At 37.2% G+C, this 23,682-nt stretch overlaps 1 protein-coding gene across 3 annotated transcripts in view; it reads right to left on the bottom strand.

The window, feature by feature from the left end:
* Positions 1-5,342: 5,342 nt before the first annotated feature.
* The window catches only part of TMEM167A (transmembrane protein 167A), a 36,214-nt gene continuing 17,874 nt past the window's right edge, over positions 5,343-23,682 (bottom strand). Inside the window, exons 2-6 of one of the 3 annotated variants that reach the window (XM_082458331.1) lie at positions 21,533-21,642; positions 17,331-17,365; positions 10,828-10,911; positions 9,569-9,594; positions 5,343-6,349 (exon numbers count right to left, since the gene is read on the bottom strand). In XM_082458331.1, coding sequence (XP_082314457.1) covers positions 6,344-6,349; positions 9,569-9,594; positions 10,828-10,911; positions 17,331-17,365; positions 21,533-21,642 — 261 coding nt within the window. In that variant the 3' untranslated portion in view covers positions 5,343-6,343. Of the gene's footprint in view, positions 9,595-10,827; positions 10,912-17,330; positions 17,366-21,532; positions 21,643-23,682 lie in introns of all 3 variants that reach the window. The other 2 variants (XM_082458330.1, XM_082458332.1) reach the window with 2 other exon arrangements.

Genomic DNA, 23,682 nt, shown 5'->3' with positions numbered 1-23,682 from the left:
TCTTTGCATGAATATCTTTACATGAATTGTTAATGGTGGTTGTTTTAGACTGATAGGATTATTGGAAACTTCTATTTTTTTTCTTTTTGTGTATTTGTATTTTTTAAGTTTTCTATAATTCATAGATTTCAATTTTGTAGTGAGATAAAAAAATTTGAAGGGGCTTATTATACCATCTCTCAAGCAGATGGCTTGTCATTCAGAGGTTGCCATTCTCTTAAAAGGCAGAATCAATAGCAGAAATTAGAAGTATCTCCTGCTGAGTGACTCATACTGTGCTAGGCTGATAAGAGGTAAGGGGCAGCTACATTAGCATGTTTCCTTGGATTATCATGAGTAAAAACATTTGGACAGCAGAGAGTAGGGGGAAGTGATTAGCAATTCAAGGCCTAAAAGTTATTTTCTTTCTATTTTTTTCCTCCTTCTTTTCTTTCAAGTTGATGTGGACATTTCCCTTTGCATGGTGTGGCTAATGGGTGAGCTGATTCTTGCTGATATTCATAGAATAGGTTAATCTCAGGATTAGGTTTAAAAAAAAAAGGAGTAACAAGCACATGCTCCCTGAATATTTCCTACTGAAATAACCACTGTTCTAATCACAGAATGTCTCCTGTAACTCTTTAAAATGATCGAAGTGAGTCCTTATAGAATTTCTGGCAAGGTGAATTCCTGGGTACATTTCACAAAGTAGAATTTCCAACCACAGTGGGATTTCCAAGAATATGCCTAGAAGAAAACAAATGAAGCTTCACTCTCTAAGAGCTCTTTTCCTTTGTTTAACCAACTGCTGAGAAATATAAGTGGGGGCCAGTGAAGAACAACTTGTACTATAAATACAGGATAGTCATCGGTTTTTAGAGCTGGACAGGCTTTTAGAGATCATCTAACCCAAATCTGAGAAAGATGAGACTCGCCCCAAAGTTTTGTATCTATCATACAGATGACGGCTCCCTTCTCACCACTTTCCCATTATATAAGTGGAAAAGGAGAACTGCATTCACTTTCTTAGGCTGAAGCTATGTTCCTTACTCATATTTTCTCATTATGCCTTTTGGCATTTGTGCCACAACTGCAACTACATATGCTTCAGTTGATGGAAGAAGTGGGAGTAGGATTTGTAACATGAGCTATACCTAGATTGTGTGGACGAGAATATTAAATAGAATGTACTCAGAGATATTTGTCCCCTTTCAAAGAAAAGTAAGCATAAGAATTCAGTTTATTTCAGTTTTAAATCTCAACAAGTTTATTCTCTGAGAGCCAATTTCTCTAGATTTCCGTGACATTTTCAGATGGAGCAGAAAAAGTCCCTATGGAATAGATTAGAGTGTTAATATGCTTAAGTAGAAAGAAAACCTCTATAGAAGAATTAGTGTACATGACTAAGGTTCTGTGAAGTCTGCTGATTGTACCAGCACCAGCTCACCAGTACCTTCCAATGACCACTTCTTTCCTTGTAACTCCATTGGGTGTGATTCAGATTGACCAAGATCATCTATCATTTCGGTGGACTTCTTCACAGCCCCTCTGCTTCCTAGCTGAGTTATTTATGTAACATTATTCCACATGGGAAAGCCCAGCTGTTAAAGTTTTAGAATCGGGAACAAGAACAGATTTTTATTAGATCTTTCATCTTGTCTACAGTGTGTTTTTCTTGGTTTAAATAATGATAACAGCATGCTAGCACCTCTGCCATAACTCACTCTCCTGTACGTGTCTTTGGAGGGGAGAATGCCCTTGTTGTACTTCTGGGGTTCCAGAATGAGGCTTATATAAAACTGAATCTGGGCTTCCCTGGTGGCGCAGTGGTTGAGAATCTGCCTGCCCACGCAGGCGGCACGGGTTTGAGCCCTGGTCTGGGAGGATCCCACGTGCCGCGGAGCAACTGGGCCCGTGAGCCACAATTGCTGAGCCTGCGCGTCTGGAGCCTGTGCTCCGCAACAAGAGAGGCCTGCGCACCGCGATGAAGAGTGGCCCCTGCTCGCCGCGACTAGAGAAAGCCCTCACACAGAAACGAAGACCCAACACAGACAAAAATAAATAAATTAATTAGTTTAATAAATAAATAAATAAATTAAAAAAAAAAAAAAAAAAACTGAATCTGAAATCAATGTGTGGGATGGTATAGTCACCTGGTGAGTTTGAACTCATATGCCTGGGGTAGGCACTGCAGAAGTAAAAATGATAGAACTAAACTACAGATTGGTGGGAGCAAGGGAGGGATATGAGAGAGAGAAAAAAAAGTTTAGGGGGTTAGAAAGTTTCTATCATAGAAAGAAAGTTGTACTGTTTACAAAAATAAGGAAACCCAGACAGAAGCAGATTTAGAAGGGATAAACAGTTGTGTTTGGCATACATTTTTGACTTGCTGGGAGGCGATCCAAGTGGGTCTTTAAGAGGATGTGATGCCCTTGTAATGTGTCAGCTTGGTGAGGCCGTCCTACATTTCCCAGAACTCCATTTCCTCTAAGGTTTGGTTAGAGTGGGCCACAGGAGAGTCTCGTGTGAAATTTGAGGGCAGAGGTGCAGCAACCACCGTTTTGTTAGCTCACACATGTTGTCCCAGGTGTGCTAAACTTTTTAGCATGAGGCAATGGCTGGGCCTATAACTACTCCACTTTCTCCTTCAGTTTCTCTAACCCTTGGCCAGATGTGTGTTTAGCTCCAAGGTGAAGGGCACTGGCTTCTTTCTGCAGGACGACCACAGCACCAAGATCAGAGCAATAATAACTGATGGGCTTTAGTCCATCCTGAAGCTTCTAGCCTTTCCTTCCCAATTACCTGCCCTGTGGATTTCAGTTCCAATACGCGATCCAAGGACAGCCTGATAGACACTATACCTGCTCCAATTTTGCAAGCAGGTATTGACTCATCCTTTGCATGAGTCTGCCAGTCTTCTCTATGGCTCAAAGCACTGCATAATTTGGCTCATTTTTCTATCCAACTCATACCATTCTTGGTCTCATTTAGTTCACGCTAGTTTCCTATCAACTTCTCCACTTCAAGCCCCAAGCGCTTTCCCATTTCTAGGTCCTCAAGTATGCTGTTCCTTCTGCCTCCTGGCTCATGCTCTTTTCGTCTGCAGGTCTTAGCCTAACCCATCAACTTTATGGACTGGCCATCTCTGACCACTCCATCTAAAATCATCCTTTGTCTGGTGTCTTCAAGGTCCTTCCTGGAGGTTGTGTATGCCTATCTAATTATTTTGGTTAGTTGGTCTTCATTAGAATCGAGGTTCTGTGACGGAAGGAGCTGTCTTGTTCCACATTGTATACACTGATGCTGGCACTGTGTCTGGCACACAGCCAGTTCTCAAAGGATTCTTCTAGAAATAGAAAGGAAGATGTGGAGGAACCTACTTTGTGGGACAGCCATGTCAGAGGGATTAATTTTCCATTCCTTGGAGGCATAAAGATTATCCTGAATTCTACCCTTATTTCTGTTCTTCATGGCAAGTCAAATAATTGCCTAGGGATTCAGGAACCATCTCAATAGTTTTCTATGTCCAATTTCTGTCTTAACAGATTCAATTACGCCTCTTTGAAAGGATGCTTGTGATGGTAATACTTAAAAATAAAAACAACTAGGATTGGAGTTGCCAGTAGTATGAATGCAGTTTTAAGTTATGGGTTTTAAGTTCTGTTACTGTATGTTATTTTGGCTTTGATTCACTTAGAGCTCAAATCAGTGACCCATTAATAGAGAGCTGAATGAGGTTTAGATTACATACTCATAAAACTAACTTTTCTGAAAACTCATCTAACTTTATTACCCTATATTTTGTGTTCTACAGCTCTCTTAATTTCATACTGTAAACTTCTTAAACATATTTTATAAGTCAGAGTACTCTCATCACTTTCCAAGATTTAATAGAGGTTCCTCCATTTGTGAATAACATTAGCTAAAAAGCAAGCAAAGAATAAACAATACTTTTATTAAATAAAATCAAAAGGAAAATCCTATCTTGTTTTTCTAAGGCCCTAATGAAATATTATTCAAAGAGTGTTCTATCTTCCTTTCAGTCTCCAAGATCAAATCTTTTGGTGTTACCCTGAGTCTGCAGATCATTTTTCTTTAAAACTTCACTACTGCAAATATTCCTTCTTTGATGCCAGCCTTCTTGAAATCCTTCACGGCTTAAATGTGTCCTTATTTCTTTTTAAGGACACATTACTTTGCACATTACTTTTCCAGCATTTAGCCTACACATACTACGTGATCAAAAGTGTTGAAGTGGCTCATAAATTAGACGTTTTGGCAATTTGGGTACAAACCTTCAATCACTACACATTTGCTCCCAGGCTACTTCCCTTGCCAAATAAAGCTCAAACAGTAGTGGTGTCTGGGTATTTTGAAATTCCTGAGTGTTCTCATCCTCCACAAAGTGTGTGTGAAGTGACGTACCCTATTTTCAATATTTATGTTTCTCTCTCTCTCTTTTTTTTCTCCCAGCAAATCTGTTATGGTTCAGGATATTAATGCAAACCCTCCGAATAGAAAACAGATTTTGCTTTCCTACTGTGTTAAACTAATGGTCTCAAGCAAAGCCATTTTGAATTCTTTTGATCTAAGTTAGAAATCAGAAACTTAGTCATTTTTCTCTATAGTCTCACATCAACTGGTAGTTACAATGGAGCAGTGAGGGAGGTTTATAATATACACTGAGGATACAACTAAGATACTGTTTTTCTATTCGTATATGAAGTACTTTTTGAATTCAAAACTCAACTAAAAATATAGTTGTTGCAATTCACTTGGTTAAGTCAATTATTTCCGGTAACAGGGCTAACAAAGGCTTGTCTGTGTTAACTGGGTGCTGGGAAGATAACAGTAGAAAGACCATGCTACCCAAAGTACACAGTACATGTTTTTTTTCATATTTCTCAATAAATGGTATAAATTGGGTAAATAATCTCACTCTGATGGACACTGCTCACAGATTTTGATAGCTACTTGCCAGAAGGCTTGGGCATCTGAAGGCTCTCAGTTGAGGACAAGTTGAAAGTCACTGTCAATAATTAATTGTCACTTTCATTCAGAATCAGATTTCCACCATCTCTGGAGGGAATTCATGACTTCACATCTAAAGCAAGTCATTAGACTCTTGAAGACTCACTCAAAGAAATAGCAATATAATAGATTGAACAGCTTTAAGATGCAAAACAATATAAAAATAAAACTTCCCCAAACCAACCTTGACCAGCCATGAATTAAAATACAGGTAAAACAAATAGAAACATTTCTCTATTCCCATCTTACTCAAAACATGGCAATTTCAATACTCTAACCAACCCCTAAAAAACCTTTCACTCATCTGACAATAAGACAAAACTAGGAGGCTCTTGCAAGTTCATTTTGATCTTTATTACATACCACAGACATATGCACTAACCAGAGAGTAGGATGATTTTTTTGTACTCTCAAAACCACAGGAAATATATTTCCACCTACCCTCTTTTTTCTGATATTGGAGTGGCATTTCAGATTACCATTTTGGGACTGGTTGAGGGCAAAGTAAAAGAAACTGTAGAAAGCAATGGATAGATTACATAATCATGAAGCTATTTTTGGAAGCTAGTAGTAACTTGCTGATTGAGAATAACAGGGCTGTGCAGTACTCACAATGCTGATATTACTCAGGTACTTATATTTTGTACATCTACTGTTACTGGATACCAAAGAAAGTAAAGAGGGGTCCCTAAGAATCTTCCATTCTTGTTTTCAGTTTCCTATGACCCAGTACTTCTCAAAGGCTTTGAAAGGAGCACATGTCCTTGTTTATTAGAAATCTTTTCTGTGCACCCAGGAAATGTAGAAATTGCAACCACCTTCGCTTCTTATGCACATGCGTGCTTTAACAATCCTGACTACTTTTGGCACTGATAGAGTATCAACTACTCAGAGTTCCTGGAAATACTTGACCTGACTGGTAAGTTACCTTGGCTTTATGCTATGCAGGTGCCTCTGGAGAGGACAGTATTGTATTCTTGGCCAAAAATAAGGTTGGCATGGATATATTCAACCTTGTTTACACATACACCAAGGGAGGATTTTATTTTTATTCTTGAATTTTTTTGTCAGGCAGGAGGAAACATATTCAACTTCAATTCTGAGGTAGATAATAGATAGCGATGAGAAAAATACAAGACTCTCTAGGATCTAACCTCTCTCCACCTTTCTAGGCTTATATCGTAGTGTAGTTGACCCTTGAACAATGTGGGGGTTACGGGCGCTGACCGTCTGCGCAGTCCACACTCCAGCCATATCCTACAGTCAGCCATCCATAAGCGAGGTTCCGTAGCCACAGATTCGACCAACTTGGGATTGTGCAGTACTGTAGCATTTACCACTGAAAAAAACCCAACATATAAGTGGAGCTGCACAGTTCAAACCTGTGTTGTTCAAGGCTCAGCTGTACTCCCCAAGTGGCTGGCATGACAAGCTAGGTACTGATGGCCCATAATATACCCCTGGTGCTTTTGCATATTGCTCGTCAATTCAGCTTAAGCCTTGCTCCTCTGGAAGGAAGTTCATATCCCTGACTGAGCTGTCACCTTTTTATTTTCTTCCAGAATCCTGGTGTTATCTCACTAATAAATGCTATCACATTGCACTTCATATAAAATAACCTCATTTCTCTCTCACCCACTACATTATGAACCACTAGAGGGAAGAAACTGTGTACTTGGGTTCAGTGATAATAGATTGAATGCACTCTCTTAATGCCTCTTAAAAATGCTGAAATATAAATATTCTATTTACAAGTGGTAGGTCTTTTTCACAAAACCAGGCAGAGATCTGTTCATTTTTGACATTGTGAACTTGAAGAAGTTACTTCACTGAAATCTCAATTTTGTCCTAGGTTAGAACTAGACTGATCTGCATTTTACTAAGATGATGGTGTCTATTACAAGTTACATATTACTACTTTTCCCAGCATAGGAGTGTTTTGAATCTGATGATGTAAGAACATTCAGGATAGTAGTGTCTGGCACAGCAGCATAGGCATTAACAAAATACTGGACTTGAATCTAAACTTTTTAAAGAGGGAATTCAGCAGACTATGTCTTCTTTTGATTGAACATCTTTTAAGACTGCCTGGAAAGAAGGCATGCTCCTGCCATTGGCACAGCTGAGGCCAATCAGGAACTAAACATCAGCACAAAACAAATTCCAGGCAAGATGGAATCAAAAGAAGATTCTGGAGCCAGGAAGGAGCTTAGGGAGGGTATTTGAATCTAGCAAGCTGTGGACTTTAGTGCCCATCATCCCATCCGGCCCTGCACCAAGACTATGTGACAGAGGAAGTCCATCTGATGTTTAAATTGATCCTTAATCCTCTTCTGCATCTTACCACCTCGCCAAGACCACAAAAGGAATATCTGAATATTCTGTGGGCTTAAAACTACCTACGCCGCCCTTTGGGTTAGAGAATAGGATTTAGTGGTAATTCTTTGAAAAAAAAAAATACATTAAAGAAAATGCTCATTGCTTTTCTTCACAGAATCCTGTGTCTTTCACCACCTCCCAAAGAGCTTGTGTTTCAAAAGGTCAGAATGTCTGGGGTCAGAAATAAGCTGCTTCCCATTCTGTTCAGCATCTACACACAGTAAAAAAATGTAAAAAATGTTTATATGTTGCCACAAATTTTCCAAAAAATTATTTCTTCCTCTACTTTCCACCTACCTCCTCTGAAATGCCAACTTAAAAGAAATGTCCTAGAACTGATTATCTAGAATAGTCCTCCCTTTTTCATATTAGATTTGTGTTTGTTAGTATATAAAAAATTAGTTGATAGATATAGCTTTTGGAAAGTCTAGTTGGCAGCAGAATTGGACAACAGATGGCCACTCAAGAAACTAGACCCACAAAGGTGACTTACTCTGCATGTATATGCTGATAAGAGTCCTATTTTGGGGATACCCTGAAAATCCTTGACCTAATGCAAAGCCCAAGAGACAGTGCAGAGTAGGAACAATTATCATAGCCTGATTAACCTGTTTAAGGCAAAATATACCATTTTAAACCAGCTATAGATAAGCCAGAAACGTACAATAAACAAATATACTGACAGCCAAACAGCAGCTTTTATCTTTTGCAAAAAAAAAAACCAGGCAATGTGTAACAAGATTTTCTTCGCTGTTTCCTAGAATTCTAAGTACTTTAAAGTGGTCCTAAAAATAGGTAACTTTCAGTTCCATACTTTGTTTCTGCAGAAACAGCTACTGGCAGGCTCATTTAAAAATAATTCTAAACAATTTTTTTTCTTAAAAAAAAAAGTTTATTCTTTTTATCTTTATGGGGAATTAACAGCTGACAACAATATCTAATTAATACTATGTATAACGGGCAATTTTTAGTTAAGAAGTTCTCCTTTGCTTTGAAGCTTTAACTGAATTTTGAAATGTTAACCATAAATGTGTAATAACTGCTCTACTACAAAATTTATGTCACATTTCCAATGTTAAATTACTGAAGGTCCTCCTTTATCATCAAAGCTCAAAGACATTTATGCCATGGCATATGGTAAGTAGATGTGAAAACTGTTCATCATCATGTAGTAAGTTACACAAGATTCCAGTTCAAGTTGATAGACGAAACATAAACTAGATTTAAAGTGCTGCATTAAAAAACAAAAACACAGTTTGCATTTTGGGGTAATTAAAATGTAGAGACCTAACACTAAAAAGAATGAAAAACGCATATAAGATGATTATCATTCAGTTTAGCTCTTTACTCTAAGCATGTAGTCTTATTCCAAAAACGACAGTTAGCTGGTCAAATTTATACTTAAGACATTTATCCATACTTAACCAGAGGTTTTAGAGACAATAACACCAGTCAGGTATTCTGAATTCTTTTATGTTAAATAGGAACATTTTTCTCAATAGCACTCTTAAGTCACTTCTCATTTATCTTCCTCCTTAAGAACTGCATAGGCTTGTTTTAAATAGTTTAAATACCTGTAATAAACTACAGTTTGCTAACAGTAGAGGTACTCTGGTTAATGCTCAAAATGATGTGGCCAGAGGAAAAGCAAGCATTATTAAATATGAATGCAGTCCTTATCAACACGAATTGAACCTTTTTTTTTCTTCAATAAAAAAGCTAGTCCAAAAAGTCTCATTCTATAAAGATTTATCGTTTCCCAAATCACGGTGAAAGGAACTTAAGTAATTTACCAATTTTGTTTTCTCCTATGTGCCTTAAAGATACCTCACTAAAAACTGGTATCTGACACAATAGAATGACATATGCAGAATGTAATATTGTAGTGACAGTACTGAGGTTGATTGTTACAGACATACTTAAACTCTGAGTATTAAATGGTTACATCCTAATTATTTATATAGAACATTGGTCCAATAACAAAAATAATAGAGAACAGCAGCTGAAAATTTATCTCATTCAATGTTGTTCAGAGATAAAAGGGTTAACCATTCTTTCCATTATTTTCTGCAGATAAATCCTTTTTTTTTCATATTTAAATCTGATTGCAACTGAATTCTGGCATTTTTCCAAGCTACTGTATGAAGAGGATGCTGAAGGCCATCACAATACAGCATACCGCAACATAAGGACTCTTCCGTTCACCTGTTGGAAAAAAGGTAGATATATTCACATTGATTAACTGAGTGGTTAGCATAAGGTTATTACTTACTACAGGAGAGGGGCATATAAAAAACCAAGATAAAATTCTTGCCTATGAAGCCCATATATTTAGGGGTAGGGGTGGGCAAAACAAACTACATGCAACATAAAAGTGAGTATACTCCAGAATGAGCTAAACTATACTGATCTATTTTTAAGACCACCTCCCTTTTCATGCCTTTAGAAAACCCTTCATGAGCCATTTCAGTGTCACTGCACAAACCCAAATATTAAAAAATATAACACAGAATGTAGGCTAAAGATCCAAATGAAATTATCTCAAAAACTCAATTAAAACCAAAGAAATATTGCTTGTTTTTTTCCTATAAAAAAGGGAAATTTCCACCTATAAAAAGAAGTTCAACATACAGTTTCTAGCCATACTTGTTTTCTTCATTGATAGCAATTCATGACAATTATAAGGGGTAAAAAATAAGCATTCCTAGATGAAAATAAACAGAGGGTGTTCAATCAAACTGCATTTTAAAAATCAATATAACGTAGAATGCTTAATAAAAACATATCAGAGAAAACTAAACTATTTCTGAAATGGATTTCATATCAAATCTTTTACAGTATAATTACTCTGGGTTAGAGATGTAGAACTCAGAACAACCACTTCTGTATTAGTCAATTTTCACATGTGTTTAAGGAGTGTTTGTTTATACTTGGAGACTTTCCTTTGCATGAAGTAGATCTGGAGTTGGCTTGTGAAACTGTCTTATAAACAGAGATCCTGTAATTGTGAGCTAACTCAAACTCATCTTGTTCTTTCCTGTTTCTTCAGTAATTGCAAGGCTGCACAAAGCACCAGGCATTTTTATGCTGCCTTGAGGGCACATAAGAAAGGAAGAAGGAAGGACAAAGAGTGATGTGCTACTTCTAGGAATAATCCTGGGTATGTACCTGGTTCCTTTACAGAGATGGTTTATACTCACCTCACCTGTGTTTTTCTATTATGTTTAAAATAATCTTTTCTAGTAACTAAGTTCCATATTTCACTAGCAAGTTCAGTTAACTACTTCTGGAAAATGTCAATCTTGACCACTCTTATCAACTAAAACCTTGAAGGTCATCTTCATTTTCAGAGCTTCCTCACTGAGATCACAGTGATACAGTCAAAAAGTTTATATCTTTGTTCAATGGCAATATTCACAGAAGACATTGCACACATACAAATAAAATAAACATTTGGTGTTTTTCTGAAAGTTTTTTCTCTCCGTAGACATTTAATGGACTGCATTCCAGCTAAAGGAAAATCTAGAAAGTGAGAAAATACAGTGTTTTTACAATATTATCTCAACTGGAAAAAAAAATCTTTTGAAACTAAAAAATACTGTGGTTCCTCATTTTTTAGCCATGCTGATTCTTTCAGGGTAAAAAACTCACGTTATCCAACAAAACAAGAACAACAACAACAACAAAACAATCAGACCAAAATTTCTGGTAGATCTCATAAGGAAGCCTGTTACTCACCATAGGGCTAGATACTCTCACTGTCTAATATAGTCTTCTTAAACACTAAAAGAAGAAACTAATATTGTCCTAAATTTTCCATCTGCTGGAAATTAATTTTTGAGGAAGTTTTTCTCTTCCTCATCCTCCAACTTAGCGTGCTATAATTTACATATGGGTTTCATTTTCCCGTTTTTAATTTTCTTAAAAGAGACTGCCATGTGGTAGAGCTAAACATCTTTGGTTGAACTTGGGTAAAAATGTTACTTCTTGTCTGGTTTTAGGTCTCTATAAGTGAATGTGAAACAGTTGCTGTAATGTGATGTGTAACATGATAAGATGATCTGGCTGGGCCTTTTCCCATTAAAACTGCTTCCTTTCTTTGTGGATATATTCTGTGTCAAGATAAGAGAGGAGCATGTGGTTGAGAAAGCAGCATATCACCATCAACATTTTCTAAACCACTTTGCCAAAATGAAAAGCTAATGCTTTCCACATAATTGGCAAAAATGAATAATTGAACCATTTAACCTATGGTATTCATATAGTCAAGACAGGAAAATGGAAATACATGGGCAAGCAAAAAAAGGCACAGTTTATAATTAGACATAAAAATAGGTAGTACTATAGGATAACATGAAGAAAGCTATAAACTAGATGTCTGAAAACTTTAGCTATACTTTCAAGCTAAAATTGTGAACAAAAGGATCACCTGGATTGGCTACTAAATGGAGTTGTACAGTGTTTTCTAATTTATTACACAAAAGATGGATTTAACATACCTTAATATTTTATTCATGAGCTAGCAACTTTAATGTTAGTATGACTCTAATCCAGTGATATTCTCTACTCCCTCAAACTGTCTTGCTCTTCCATATGTTCTCTCTCTTTTTTTACTGAAGAATAGTTGATTCAATGTTTCAGGTGTTCAGCAAAGCGATTCAGATACACACACACACACACACACATTTATACATATACTCTTTTTCAGATTCTTTTCCATTACAGGTTATTACAAGATATTGAATATAGTTCCCTGTGCTATATAGTAGATCCTTGCTATTTATCTATTATTATATATAGTAGTGCATAACTGTTAATCCCAATTTCCTAATTTATCCCCTCCCCTTGCCCCTGCCTTTCCCCTTTGGTAACCATAAATTTGCTTTCAATGTCTATGAGTCTATTTGTTTTGTAAATAAATTCATTTGTATCATTTTTTTTAGATTCCACATGTAAGTGATATCATATGATATTTGTCTTTCTCTGACTTAATCTCTAGATCCATCCATGTTGCTGCAAATGGCATTATTTCACTTTTTTATGGTTGAGTGATATTCTACGACTGCAATGAACATTGGGGTGCATGTATCGTTTCGAACTATGGTTTCCTCTGGATATATGCCCAGGAATGTGATTGCTGGATCATATGGTAACTCTATTTTTAGTTTTTTAAGGGTCCTCCATAGTGGCTGCACCAATTTACATTCTCAACAACAGTGTAGGAGGGTTCCCTTTTCTCCACACCCTCTCCAACATTTATTATTTGCAGACTTTTTGATGTTGGCCATTCTGACCAGAGTGAGGCGATACCTCATTGTAGTTCTGATTAGTATTTCTCTAATAATTAGCAATGTTGAGCATCTTTTCATGTGCCTGTTGGCCATCTGTATGTCTTCTTTGAAGAAATGTCTATTTAGACCTTCTGCCCATTTTTTGATTGGGTTGTCTCTTTGATATTGAGCTGTACAAGCTGTTTGTATATTTTGGACATTAATTCCTTGTTGGTCACATCATTTGCAAATATTTTCTCCCATTCCATAGACTGTCTTTTCGTTTTGTTTATGGTTTCCTTTGCTGTGCAAAAGCATATAAGTGTGATTAGGTCCCATTTGTTTATTTTTGTTTTTGTTTACATTACTCTCTAGGAGTCAGATCCAAAAAAATATTGCTGCGATTTATGTCAAAGAGTGTTCCGCCTACGTTTTCCTCTAGGAGTTTCATAGTATCCAGTCTTAAAATGGATTAAACACCTAGATGTGAGTTTATTTTTGTATGGTGTTAGAGAATCTTCTAATTTCATTCTTTTACATGTAGCTGTCCAGTTTTCCCAGCACCACTTACTGAAGAGACTGTCTTTTCTCCATTGTATATTCTTGCCTCCACTGTCCTAGATTAACTGACCATAAATGCGTGGGGTTTATTTCTGGGCTTTCTATCCTGTCCCACTGATCTATACGTCTGTTTTTATGCCAGTACCATACTGTTTTTATGACCATACCCTTGTAATAGTCTGAAGTCAGAGGGCAAGATTCCTCCAGCTGTTCTTCCTTCTCAAGATTATTCTGGCTAATCGGAATTTTTGTGTTTCTATACAAATTTTTAAATTATCTGTTCTAGTTCTGTGAAAAACACCATTGGTAATTTGATAGGGAATGCAACTGAATCTGTAGATTTCCTTGGGTACTATGGTCATTTTAACAATATTGATTTTTCTAATCCAAGAACACGGTGTATCTTTCCATCTGTTTGTGTTATCTTTAATTTCTTTCATCAGTGTCTTCTAGTTTTCGGAGTACAGGTCTCTAACCTCCTTAGCTTTATTGCTAGGTATTCTATTCTTTTTGATGAGATGGTAAATGGGGAAACTACTAGAGCTTATCAATGAATTTGGTAAAGTTGCAGGATACAAAATTAATATACAGAAATCTGTTGCATTTCTATACACTAACAAACAATGAAATATCAGAAAGTGAAATTATGGAGACAATCCCATTATGTTCTCTCTTTGTAGTTTACGTGAGGTATTCTTACCAGCCTGTTCCTTAGCGAGATTATTTTTTTCCTTGAGTGACCTGGATCTTGAAGCAAGGAGTTTGGTGTATATATATTTACATTTACCATTAGCTATCAGCATTAGCCCTTGAGGGTGCTTTTGTCTCTTTCTCTCTCTCTTCTTGGTTACTTTTGAAGGGCTTAAGATTTCTTCTGTTGTTTCAGGGTTTGCACTGGGACTCTGCAAATGTGATCTAAAAGCATCAGAAAATACTACCTCTTGGGGAGATTGGCCAAGATGGCGGAGTAGAAACACCCTGAGCTCACCTCCTCTCATAAGCACACCAAAATCATAACTATTTGCATAACAACCATCGATGAAAAAGACTGGAACCTACCAGAAAAGATCTTCTACAACCAAAGACACAAAGAAAGAACCACAAGGAGACAGGTAGGTGTGGAAGACTAGCTGTATATTCAAGTCCCATACCACTGGGTGGGCGACCCACAAACTGGAGAATAATTACATTGTAGAGATTCTCTCAAAGGAGTGAAAGGTCTGAGCCGAACATCAGGCTCTCCAGCCTGGAGGTCCTGCACTGGGAAGACGAGCCCCTAGAGCACTGGCTTTGAAGGCCAGTGGGCCTTAATTTCAGAAGTCCCATAGGACTTCGGGGAGAGAGACTTCACTCTTAAAGGGCACCCACAAAATTTCACACCAGGACTCAGGGCAAAAGCAGTAATTTGATAGGAGCCTGGGTCAGACCTACCTGCTGGTCTTGGAGAATCTCCCAGAGGAGCAGGAGGCAACTGCAACTCACCCTGGGGACATAGACACCGGTGGCAGCCATTCATAGAGCTACTTCTACCATGGGGACACTGGTGCTAGCAGGCGCCATTGTGGAATCTTCCCTCTAGCTTATTAGTGCTAGGACCCAACCGTGCCCTGGCCCAACAGCCTACAGGTGCCAGTGCTGGGACACCTCAGGCCAAGCAACTCACTCGGTGGGGACAGAGCCCCACCCATCAGCAGACAGGCTGCCTTAAGACCCCCTAAGCCCACAGCTGCCTCTGGACATGGCCCTGTCCAGCAGGGTCCCAGCACCCAGTTCCCCAACCAGTGCGCAGGCACCAGCCCCAGAAACTCCTGGAGCCCAGCCCTGCCCTCAAGAAGTCTGCTCTAGCCTCTGGACCAGCCTCACCCATCAGGTGGCAAACACCAAATGCAAGAAAACCACAATCCTGCAATCTGCGGACCCAGCCTGCCCACACCCCCCAGTAGGCCAGACCCTGCCCTGGGACCAGTTGGGACATGGTCCTGCCCAGTAGCAGGCCAACACAAGTTTCAGGACACCCTGGACTCCATACAAAACTGTGTCAGGAATCACTCCCCACCCCCCTCAGTGGTGCTGGGAAAACAGCTACATGTAGAAGAATGAAGTCAGAATAGTTTCTCATACCACATATGAAAATAATCTCAAAATGGATTGAAGACCTAAATGTAGGACCGGAAACCATAAAACTCCCCGAAGAAGACGTAAGTGGAACACTCTTTGACATAAATCATATTTTTTTTGGATCTGTCTCCTAAAGCAAAGGAAACAAAAGCAAAAATAAACAAATCAGACCTAATTAAACGTAAAAGCTTTCGCACAGCAAAGGAAGCCATCAGCAAAACAAAAAGACAACCTACACAATGGGAGAAAATATTTGCTAATGATATGACTGATAAGGGATTAATATACAAAATCTATAAACAGCTCATACAACTCAACATCAAAAAAACAAACAACCTAATTAAAACTGGGCAGAAGACCTGAATAGAAATTTTTTCAAAGAAGACATAGAGATGACCAACAGGCAGATGAAAAGATGCTCAACACTATTAATCATCAGAGAAATGCAAATTAAAACCAAAAATGAGATGTTATCTCACACCTGTCAGAACACCTATCATCAGAAAGAACACAACAAATGTTGCTGGAGATGTGGATGGTGGTGGGAATGTAAATTGGTGCAGCCACTGCGGGAAACAGGATGGAGGTTTCTCCAAACAGTAAAAGTAGAGCTACCATATGACCCAGCAATCCCACTCCTGGGTACATATCCGACTAAAACAAAAACATTATTTTGAAAAGATACATGCACCGTAATGTTCAAAGTAGTATTACTTACAATTGCCATGATATGGAAGCAACCGAAGTGTCCATCAACAGGTGAATCGATAAAGATGTGGCATACACACACACACACACACACACACACACACACACACACACACTCTGGAATACTACTCAGCCATAAAAAAGAACGAAATTTTGCCATTTGCAACAACATGAATGGACCTGGAGGGTATTATACTTAGTAAAACAACTCAGAGAAGACAAATATGGTATGATATCACATATATATGGAGTCTAAAAAATAAAACAAAAAGGAATGAACATAACAAAAAAAAAAAGAAACAGACTCAGAGATCTAGAAAGCAAACTAGTGGTTACCAGTGGTGAGAGGGAAGGGGGGAGGGGAAAGACAGAAGCAGGGGGTTCAGAAGTACAAACTGTAATGTATAAAATAAATAAGCCACAAGAATATATAGTACAACACAGGGAATATAGCCAATATTTTATAATAACTATAAATGGAATATAACCTTTAAAAATTATGAATCACTATGTTGTACCCCTGTATCTTATGTAATATTCTACATCAACTATACTGCAATAAAAAAAGAATACTGGCAAATAAAATGCATTTTAATTCATTTACTTACCAATCATTTGAGAGTCTACTATGTGCTGGCCACTGTGTTAAATGTTATTATGTACACAGTGTTATGGGACAATGTATAGTATATATTGTTATCTAACCATAAACACACTTAAGGAGCTACTAATCTTATTATGAAAAGTTAGAAGATATCCACATTTACACAAAGCTCAAGTATGACCACATACATAGATTCAAAAGATGAAATAGTTCATGTTTTCTAAAAGCAACCAATAAGATTCTGTGACCTAGCAGAGGGCAATTAGATGGTTGCTCAGCAAGCCTTTCATTAAATGGAAAAATCATACTCAGTTATCAAAATGGTACACATTATACAGAATTGCATGCTGTACACTAAAGTATGCGTGCATAAAACTATACATATTTGTCTGAAATCTCCCCAAAACCAGGAATGCATAGTATTTGATATCTGAATTAGAGAGACTTTTGTCATATTTTCCATCTGCCTGCTAATGAAGTATTACGAGCTATCTATGAAGTCTAGTTTTAAATAGTGTCAGGAAAAGAGTTAGGTGGAACTCTACAAACTACTGCAAAATGCACATAGTTGGGAAGGCTGCACTTTAAAAAGTGACATTTGATTTGTTTGAACACAACAAGTAAATTGGCCAACAATTTACAGATGAAGAAGTGGAGAGAGATTATAGATAGATACTCACCAATTCTGGCACACTTCCAAAATATACCCAACAACCTGCATAGAATAAAAAAAAGTAGCTACTGTTTACTGGGAAAGGTGAATTATTCAGAACCATATGGAGAATTTATTATATACTAGTATTTTAACTGCTGATGCTTTGCTTTAAACTGAAATGTAGTTGATGTTGAGCCACCACTTATGGAGAAAAGTAGGACACAAAAGCTTATCAACCATCAATGTATAGAAACTGTCAGAAACTGAACATATGTTGTGTCACAGGTTAAGCCCAAAGTAAATTAATGTGAGAGTGGCAAAAATTTGCACCAGGGCTTACTATTAGAAGATTGATTCAGTCAACTTCAAGTGCTTTACCCTTCAAAAGCAGAAAATACATATGCCCATTTAAATAAATGTTAACTTTCAGAAAACAGTAAATGGGAACAGTTAGTTCTGGATAAATTTTGACATTAAAAAATAAAACTCTCATACTGAAAAAACTTACTTCTTACTGAATATAGTTCTTTATTTAAATGATCTATAATCATGAACTCCAATGATAGCATTTACATAACTATAACATTAAATAAGGAGGAATACAAAAATATGAGCCTATATTTCAGTGTAATATATTCAATATATTTCAACATATACATTTCAATATAAGTGGAAAACCCTAGTTTCATATAATTGTATATGAAATTAACTAAATATACCATTTAAAACACATATACTCTGGAAATAAAAATTAGACTAATATGTCCATTTCAATTCTATGAATGGAATATATTATGAATGCATATTATATGGATATATCACTTATTTTGCATGCATTAAAAAATACCAGCTCAATAAAAAAGACAAGTCATTCAATGAATAGAGATATTTGGGGAAAAAAACACATTATAGACAACTATTTTGTTGGTGTGACAAAAGAATAGAATTATAAATCGTGTTACACATGGTTACAAATCAAGATAAATTAACATTACTTATTTAGTGAATTAGGATTGGTGTAAGAAAATCACAATGTTTAAATTACAGGGAAATTTATAATTTTTTTTTTTTTCCCAAAGAGATGGCTGGCAATGAATCATTGTATTTGAATGGTTAAGACTGAAAGAAAATGCTGATTCAATTAAGTTCTATACACTTTCCTCCTTTGAAGTATACAGTAAATTCCTGACATCAAAGCAAGAAGTCTCTTAGTACAGATTAAATGAAATGGCAAAAATACAAGTTTATTGTGAAGGATGGGCATTCTGACAGGTGAAACAATTTTCTTCTTATAGGAATAAAAAGGACAAAAATCATATACACTCTTGAAAGCAAAGGATCAGGGCTAGATTGTGCCTAAGTTCAATCCTACTTAATTGGCTGCATAACTGTGAGCAAGTTATTTTACCTCTTTTATCTCTTTATCTCATCCTCATAGGGTTGTTACAAGGATTAAATGAGTTATTACACAGAAAGTCTTTAGAATGGTGATTAACATGCGCTGTGTTCAGTATTACACAGGCTAAAGATGTATGTGACAATAACTCCAGGTATCACTTACATTGGCTTACATTTCATCAAAAAATGAAAGACAACTGGTTAGTGATCTGCAAAGCCCTGGATGCTTGATTCTAAAAGTCTGTTGATTATAAAATGCATTACTGACTTAAAGCTCCTCTGGGTGAGGTACTGAGAGGCAGGACACCTGAAGTTCCTCTATGGGAAGCTTAGGGCCCCACAGAATAATCTGAAACCACATGACCACAGTCAAGGTCTTTTCAGGTCTTATAGCCTAGAAATAACTAAAAGCCTCATTAGGAAATTGGTATAACACACTTAGCATATTGAAAGCTATTTAAATGAAAAAAATTTCCCACCTTGGCAACTTAAGAGATTAATTGGCACTGCTTTGGCCTTTTTCACGTATTTGCCTACCTAGACATTTCTGTAACATCCCAAATGCTAAAAGGAACTTTATTAGCTGGTAAAAACCAATGCAGATATGCTGCTTAGTTTTCTAAGGATATAAGCCAATAAGTATATCTGCTGATAAAACTATTAAATCTACGAAAATATGAAGCAAGACAAAGTAGCAATCTTTCTCTGCTGCTTTTTAGTTCTATATTATTTGAAGCAGCAAAAAATTAATTTGTTATTTTCAACAGTGAAGTTATCAAGAACTCATTTTATCTAATTGGTCCAGATATCTTCACTTTAGCATGGAATACTCACTATAATGAAAGGAAAGCTTATTTTGAGTCTCATAAAAATACGCATTACAACAGAAGAGAACAATGACCAGTAAAAATTTCTTCTACAGAAAATACTTCATATGTACAAGTCAAAATAAAAAGGGCTTAACATTTATATAAATAGAAGCAAAGTTTTAAAAAAAGCTTTGAAACAGCTGACTATATCATTATATATTTTAAAATGTGAAAATAGGCATGCTATTTCTTTGGTTTTTATGTAGGAGAAATATACTACTACTCAACCTCTACTGTAAGGTTGGCAGCCCTGAGAACTCCTTTTTTAATGTAGCATGTTATGGATGTATTCCTGCTTCCAAAGGAATGAGGAGCAGACATTTCCACATGCAATCTACTTTTTTTGTCGCAGCATCAGAAAAGTACAAATACACTGTTCTGCCACTATGAGATTATTCTTCAATGACATAAACACTTAAATTTCTTATCAGACATTATGTATTACATTAGAAATCTAAACTAATGATCAATGAGACTGTTTATTGGATTCTACCATATGCTTTAACTATAAGTTAATCGTTGGGGTTGCAGAGAAAGGGTAGGAGGAAATAAAACTGGCTGGGTAGAAAGGCTTCAGGCACAACTAAACAACAAATAAGATTATATAATTTCAACAAAGGGACAAAGTATTGAGTGCTGAGTCCAGAGAAAAAGGTGGACTGATGAGAAGATAATATCTACAAAGGAACTGAGGCATTGTCAGAAAAACTGATGGACAAATAACATCTATTTTCACCTTCAGCAGGTTAAATAAAATCCCTCATGCCAATAGAGACAATCAGTTTATTGGAACAGGATTATAGATTTTCATTATTCAAAACTGGTTAGGGGTTCTATTTATATCTTTATAGATGTTCAAACAAACCTATGTAATAAAAAGAAAGGAATAGTAACAAAAGCCAAATGATTTAGATAATAGGATGTTTGAATAAATGTTAATTATGACCCCAAAGATATAATGGAGTTGAAGGAAAGAGAATTATTTCCTCTCCTGGTTGAGTATCTACTACCTGGCCTCTTGTAGGGGCTTTTTATTAGGGGAAAAGCAGAGTTTGACCTTTCAGGATCTTAATTTGGCCCTTTTCCTTTCATCAAAAATAAAAAAGGTGCTGGAGATAATTAATTATTCCTATGTGAAGTATTCTACTATTTCCTCCTATTATTTCTTAAGATGATTAAGTGAGGTACAGGATCTTACCACAAAAGAATTAAGACAACTGTGAATTCAAGAAATTAATAAATCTGTAAGGCAAAGAAAGTCTACATAGTTTTCACCACATGGTCTCTGTTTTTTTACATACTTGTCCTTCTGGTTGAACTCAATATGTATTTCTGTATTAGGAACATGGCACTTAAAAATTTTAAGTCTTTGTGGTATCATATTAAGCTTAAAATTTTTGGGGGTGTGAACATATAATTAAAAGTGATGTGACATGCCCAAGACTTAATTTTCATTACTTTTTTAAGTAAGCTAAATAAATTTCTCCAAAGACGTTTGCTTTATGATACAGATGGGGAGCCTATATGATTAGACCAGTCTTGGAATGAAGAGGCAATGTCTATATTATTATTTTTATGGACACAGTGCTTATAAGATGTTTAATGCTTTCAAAATATGATAACCAATTTTACTAATATTCTATTAAATACTAAGGCCAAACACTGTCTTTGAAAGTACTAAACTATAGCTTCAATCTCAGAAACAAATCTATCACATCTTTTAAAATACACTTTTTTTTCAGTCCAACACATTTCAGGTCACTTCTGATATTTATATTTTTATTTAGTAAGCTTCTGTGAATATAAAGATTTGGATTTTTAAAAATCGGGAAAAAATAATGTAAAAAGTTATTACAAACTAAATTACATATAGGAATTAAATTATTTAATGACTTTCAATAATTGACATTCAATATCTCTAAGAACTAATTTGGGTGATTAGACATTATTAGTGACATACCCAGTTTTATTTCTGTCCAGGAGGCTGGGTGCCAAGGATCGGATATAAGCACAGGTACATATAAGCAGCAAGATTACAGTCAACAGACTCTGAAAATTGAAAATGGCAGACTAAAAAGAGAAAAAGAAAAATTAATGTCACAAGATAAACTGCACAGGTAAAAAATGTCAATTTCATATTAAGAATCATACTTTTTTCTTCAAAAAGGCAAACAGAATGACATGTCTGAGAACACTTTAAAAGCAAAATCACAAGGTATTCTGAGAGCATACTTTCCTCTCCATTCTTTGGGCTAAGGAATTCAGAAGATGCAACAAAAATTCTAAATTCAAGTACTTAAAAACACTACCAAAAATGTCATGAATCCAAAACAGCTCACCAAAGCTTAACCAATAATTAATAGAGATATTCTAGGATCCCAGACTACTAGGCAGGACATGGGGTCTCCAAGCTCTGCAAGTAAGCTGGTTATATGACCTCAGTTGAATACTGGCTTCTCTAAATCTCTGTTTCACATCAGTAAAACTGGGTGGAGAATGGGGAGACAGATTCAATGCTGGCTCAAGTTTCTTTCAATTCTGAAATTCTTTTAGAATAAGAATGCTTTAAATTTAAGTAATCATGTTCCATTTATTGACTAATACTAGCCTGTTAGGTTTTGGTGAAAGAAAAGCACTTGCTCATTCACTGCTGATTTTTTAAAAGTTATTAAAATAAAATTTAACACAGGATTCTGTTCCTGAAGAAAACTGTTATATGTTTATCACAATACTCATCCCTGAAGAGTGGACACTATCAACTCTGAATCTGCAGCACCTATGTGCCAGCCGCACAGTGGGAGCCCAATAAGAGATGACTGAATAAATAAAACAATTTTTAAAAAGTGCAGGAATACTACTGTATGTATAGTAAAGAATAACATTTCCATTATACACAGGTAGCTAAAATATATCAATCTCACACAGTAGCCAGCAATATGCTTATTTAGTAAATTCAGAAGTACTTCCTGAGGGGGATCACGATGGCAGAGTAGGAGGATGTGAAGCTCACCTCCCCCAACAAACACATCGAAAATACATCTACATGTGGAACAATCCTCACAGAAAACCAATGGGAAATGGGCAGAAGATCTCCTATACAACAAAAACTGCAAGAAAGACCTCCATGTAAGTAGGTAGGACAGGAAAAGAAAAAAAAAGCATCAGGATGGGGCCTGAGCCTCTGGGGGGGATGTGTAAAGGATAAGAGGTCCACACAGTCAGGCTTAGCGAGCCCCCTTGCCTGCTGGGACAGACAGAGGGGCTGGAGAAGCCTGGACTTTACTTGAGAGGAGTGTGCGCAGGCTGGCCTGCTAACAGTCACGGTGGAGGGAGACTGGTGCTGGCGCCTGTACCTCACCACACTTCCCAATCAAAGTTTGAATCTTGCGGGGCTACAAATACCTACAGCAGCTAAGCAGTGAATCTCGGCAGACAAACCCTAGAGAAAGACTCCATTTAGCTGCAAGGAGCTAGTCCTGAGAGTCTGGGGTGTGGTCCAGGTCTAACAACAGAGCGCACTGTCCCACTGTCAGCACTCCTAAGGTGGGGGTGGGGGGGAAGGGGGTGGGTCTGGGCTTTGTCAGCAGCACCTGGTGGAGCACAGAAAGGCATGTATCTGGTACAAAGCCTCTAGGGAGGAGTACTCAGTGCTCCAGTTCTGCCCACCCCACACCTCTGCTTGGAGTTGGATCTGGGGTGGACAGGTCCTGAGAGAGGCCTGCCACAGAGGCAGTCAAGGTCCCAGGCAGCAGCCCAACCATCTCGAGTCATGCAGCCACAGCACCCTGGCCCCCAGCGCCAGCCTACTCCATACCACAGCCTAGCACTACATCTAGGACGAACACAATGGAAAAAGGGAAGCAACCTTGGACTGCATGGGAGGTACATAGGTTCACCGTGACCACATGGGCCTCACCTGCTTCAGCAGTCACCTCCTTTGGGACAGGGCACGCACTCAAGGGCAATGGAGCCTCATCAAATCCAACCCTCAGGGCTTCTACTCCAACAACTGGGGAGGAGGCCCTGACTCCAACAGGCCATGGAGCAATGAGGGGGCTCTGCCTAACACCCAGTGCAGGCCCTAGACTCCAAAACACCAATCACATCCCC

The sequence above is a fragment of the Balaenoptera physalus genome (assembly GCF_965194825.1).
Source record: "Balaenoptera physalus genome assembly, chromosome: 3".
Lineage (NCBI taxonomy): Eukaryota > Metazoa > Chordata > Mammalia > Artiodactyla > Balaenopteridae > Balaenoptera > Balaenoptera physalus.
The sequence above is the reverse complement of the archived record's forward strand: the minus strand, read 5'-3'. Positions and strand labels throughout refer to the sequence as shown.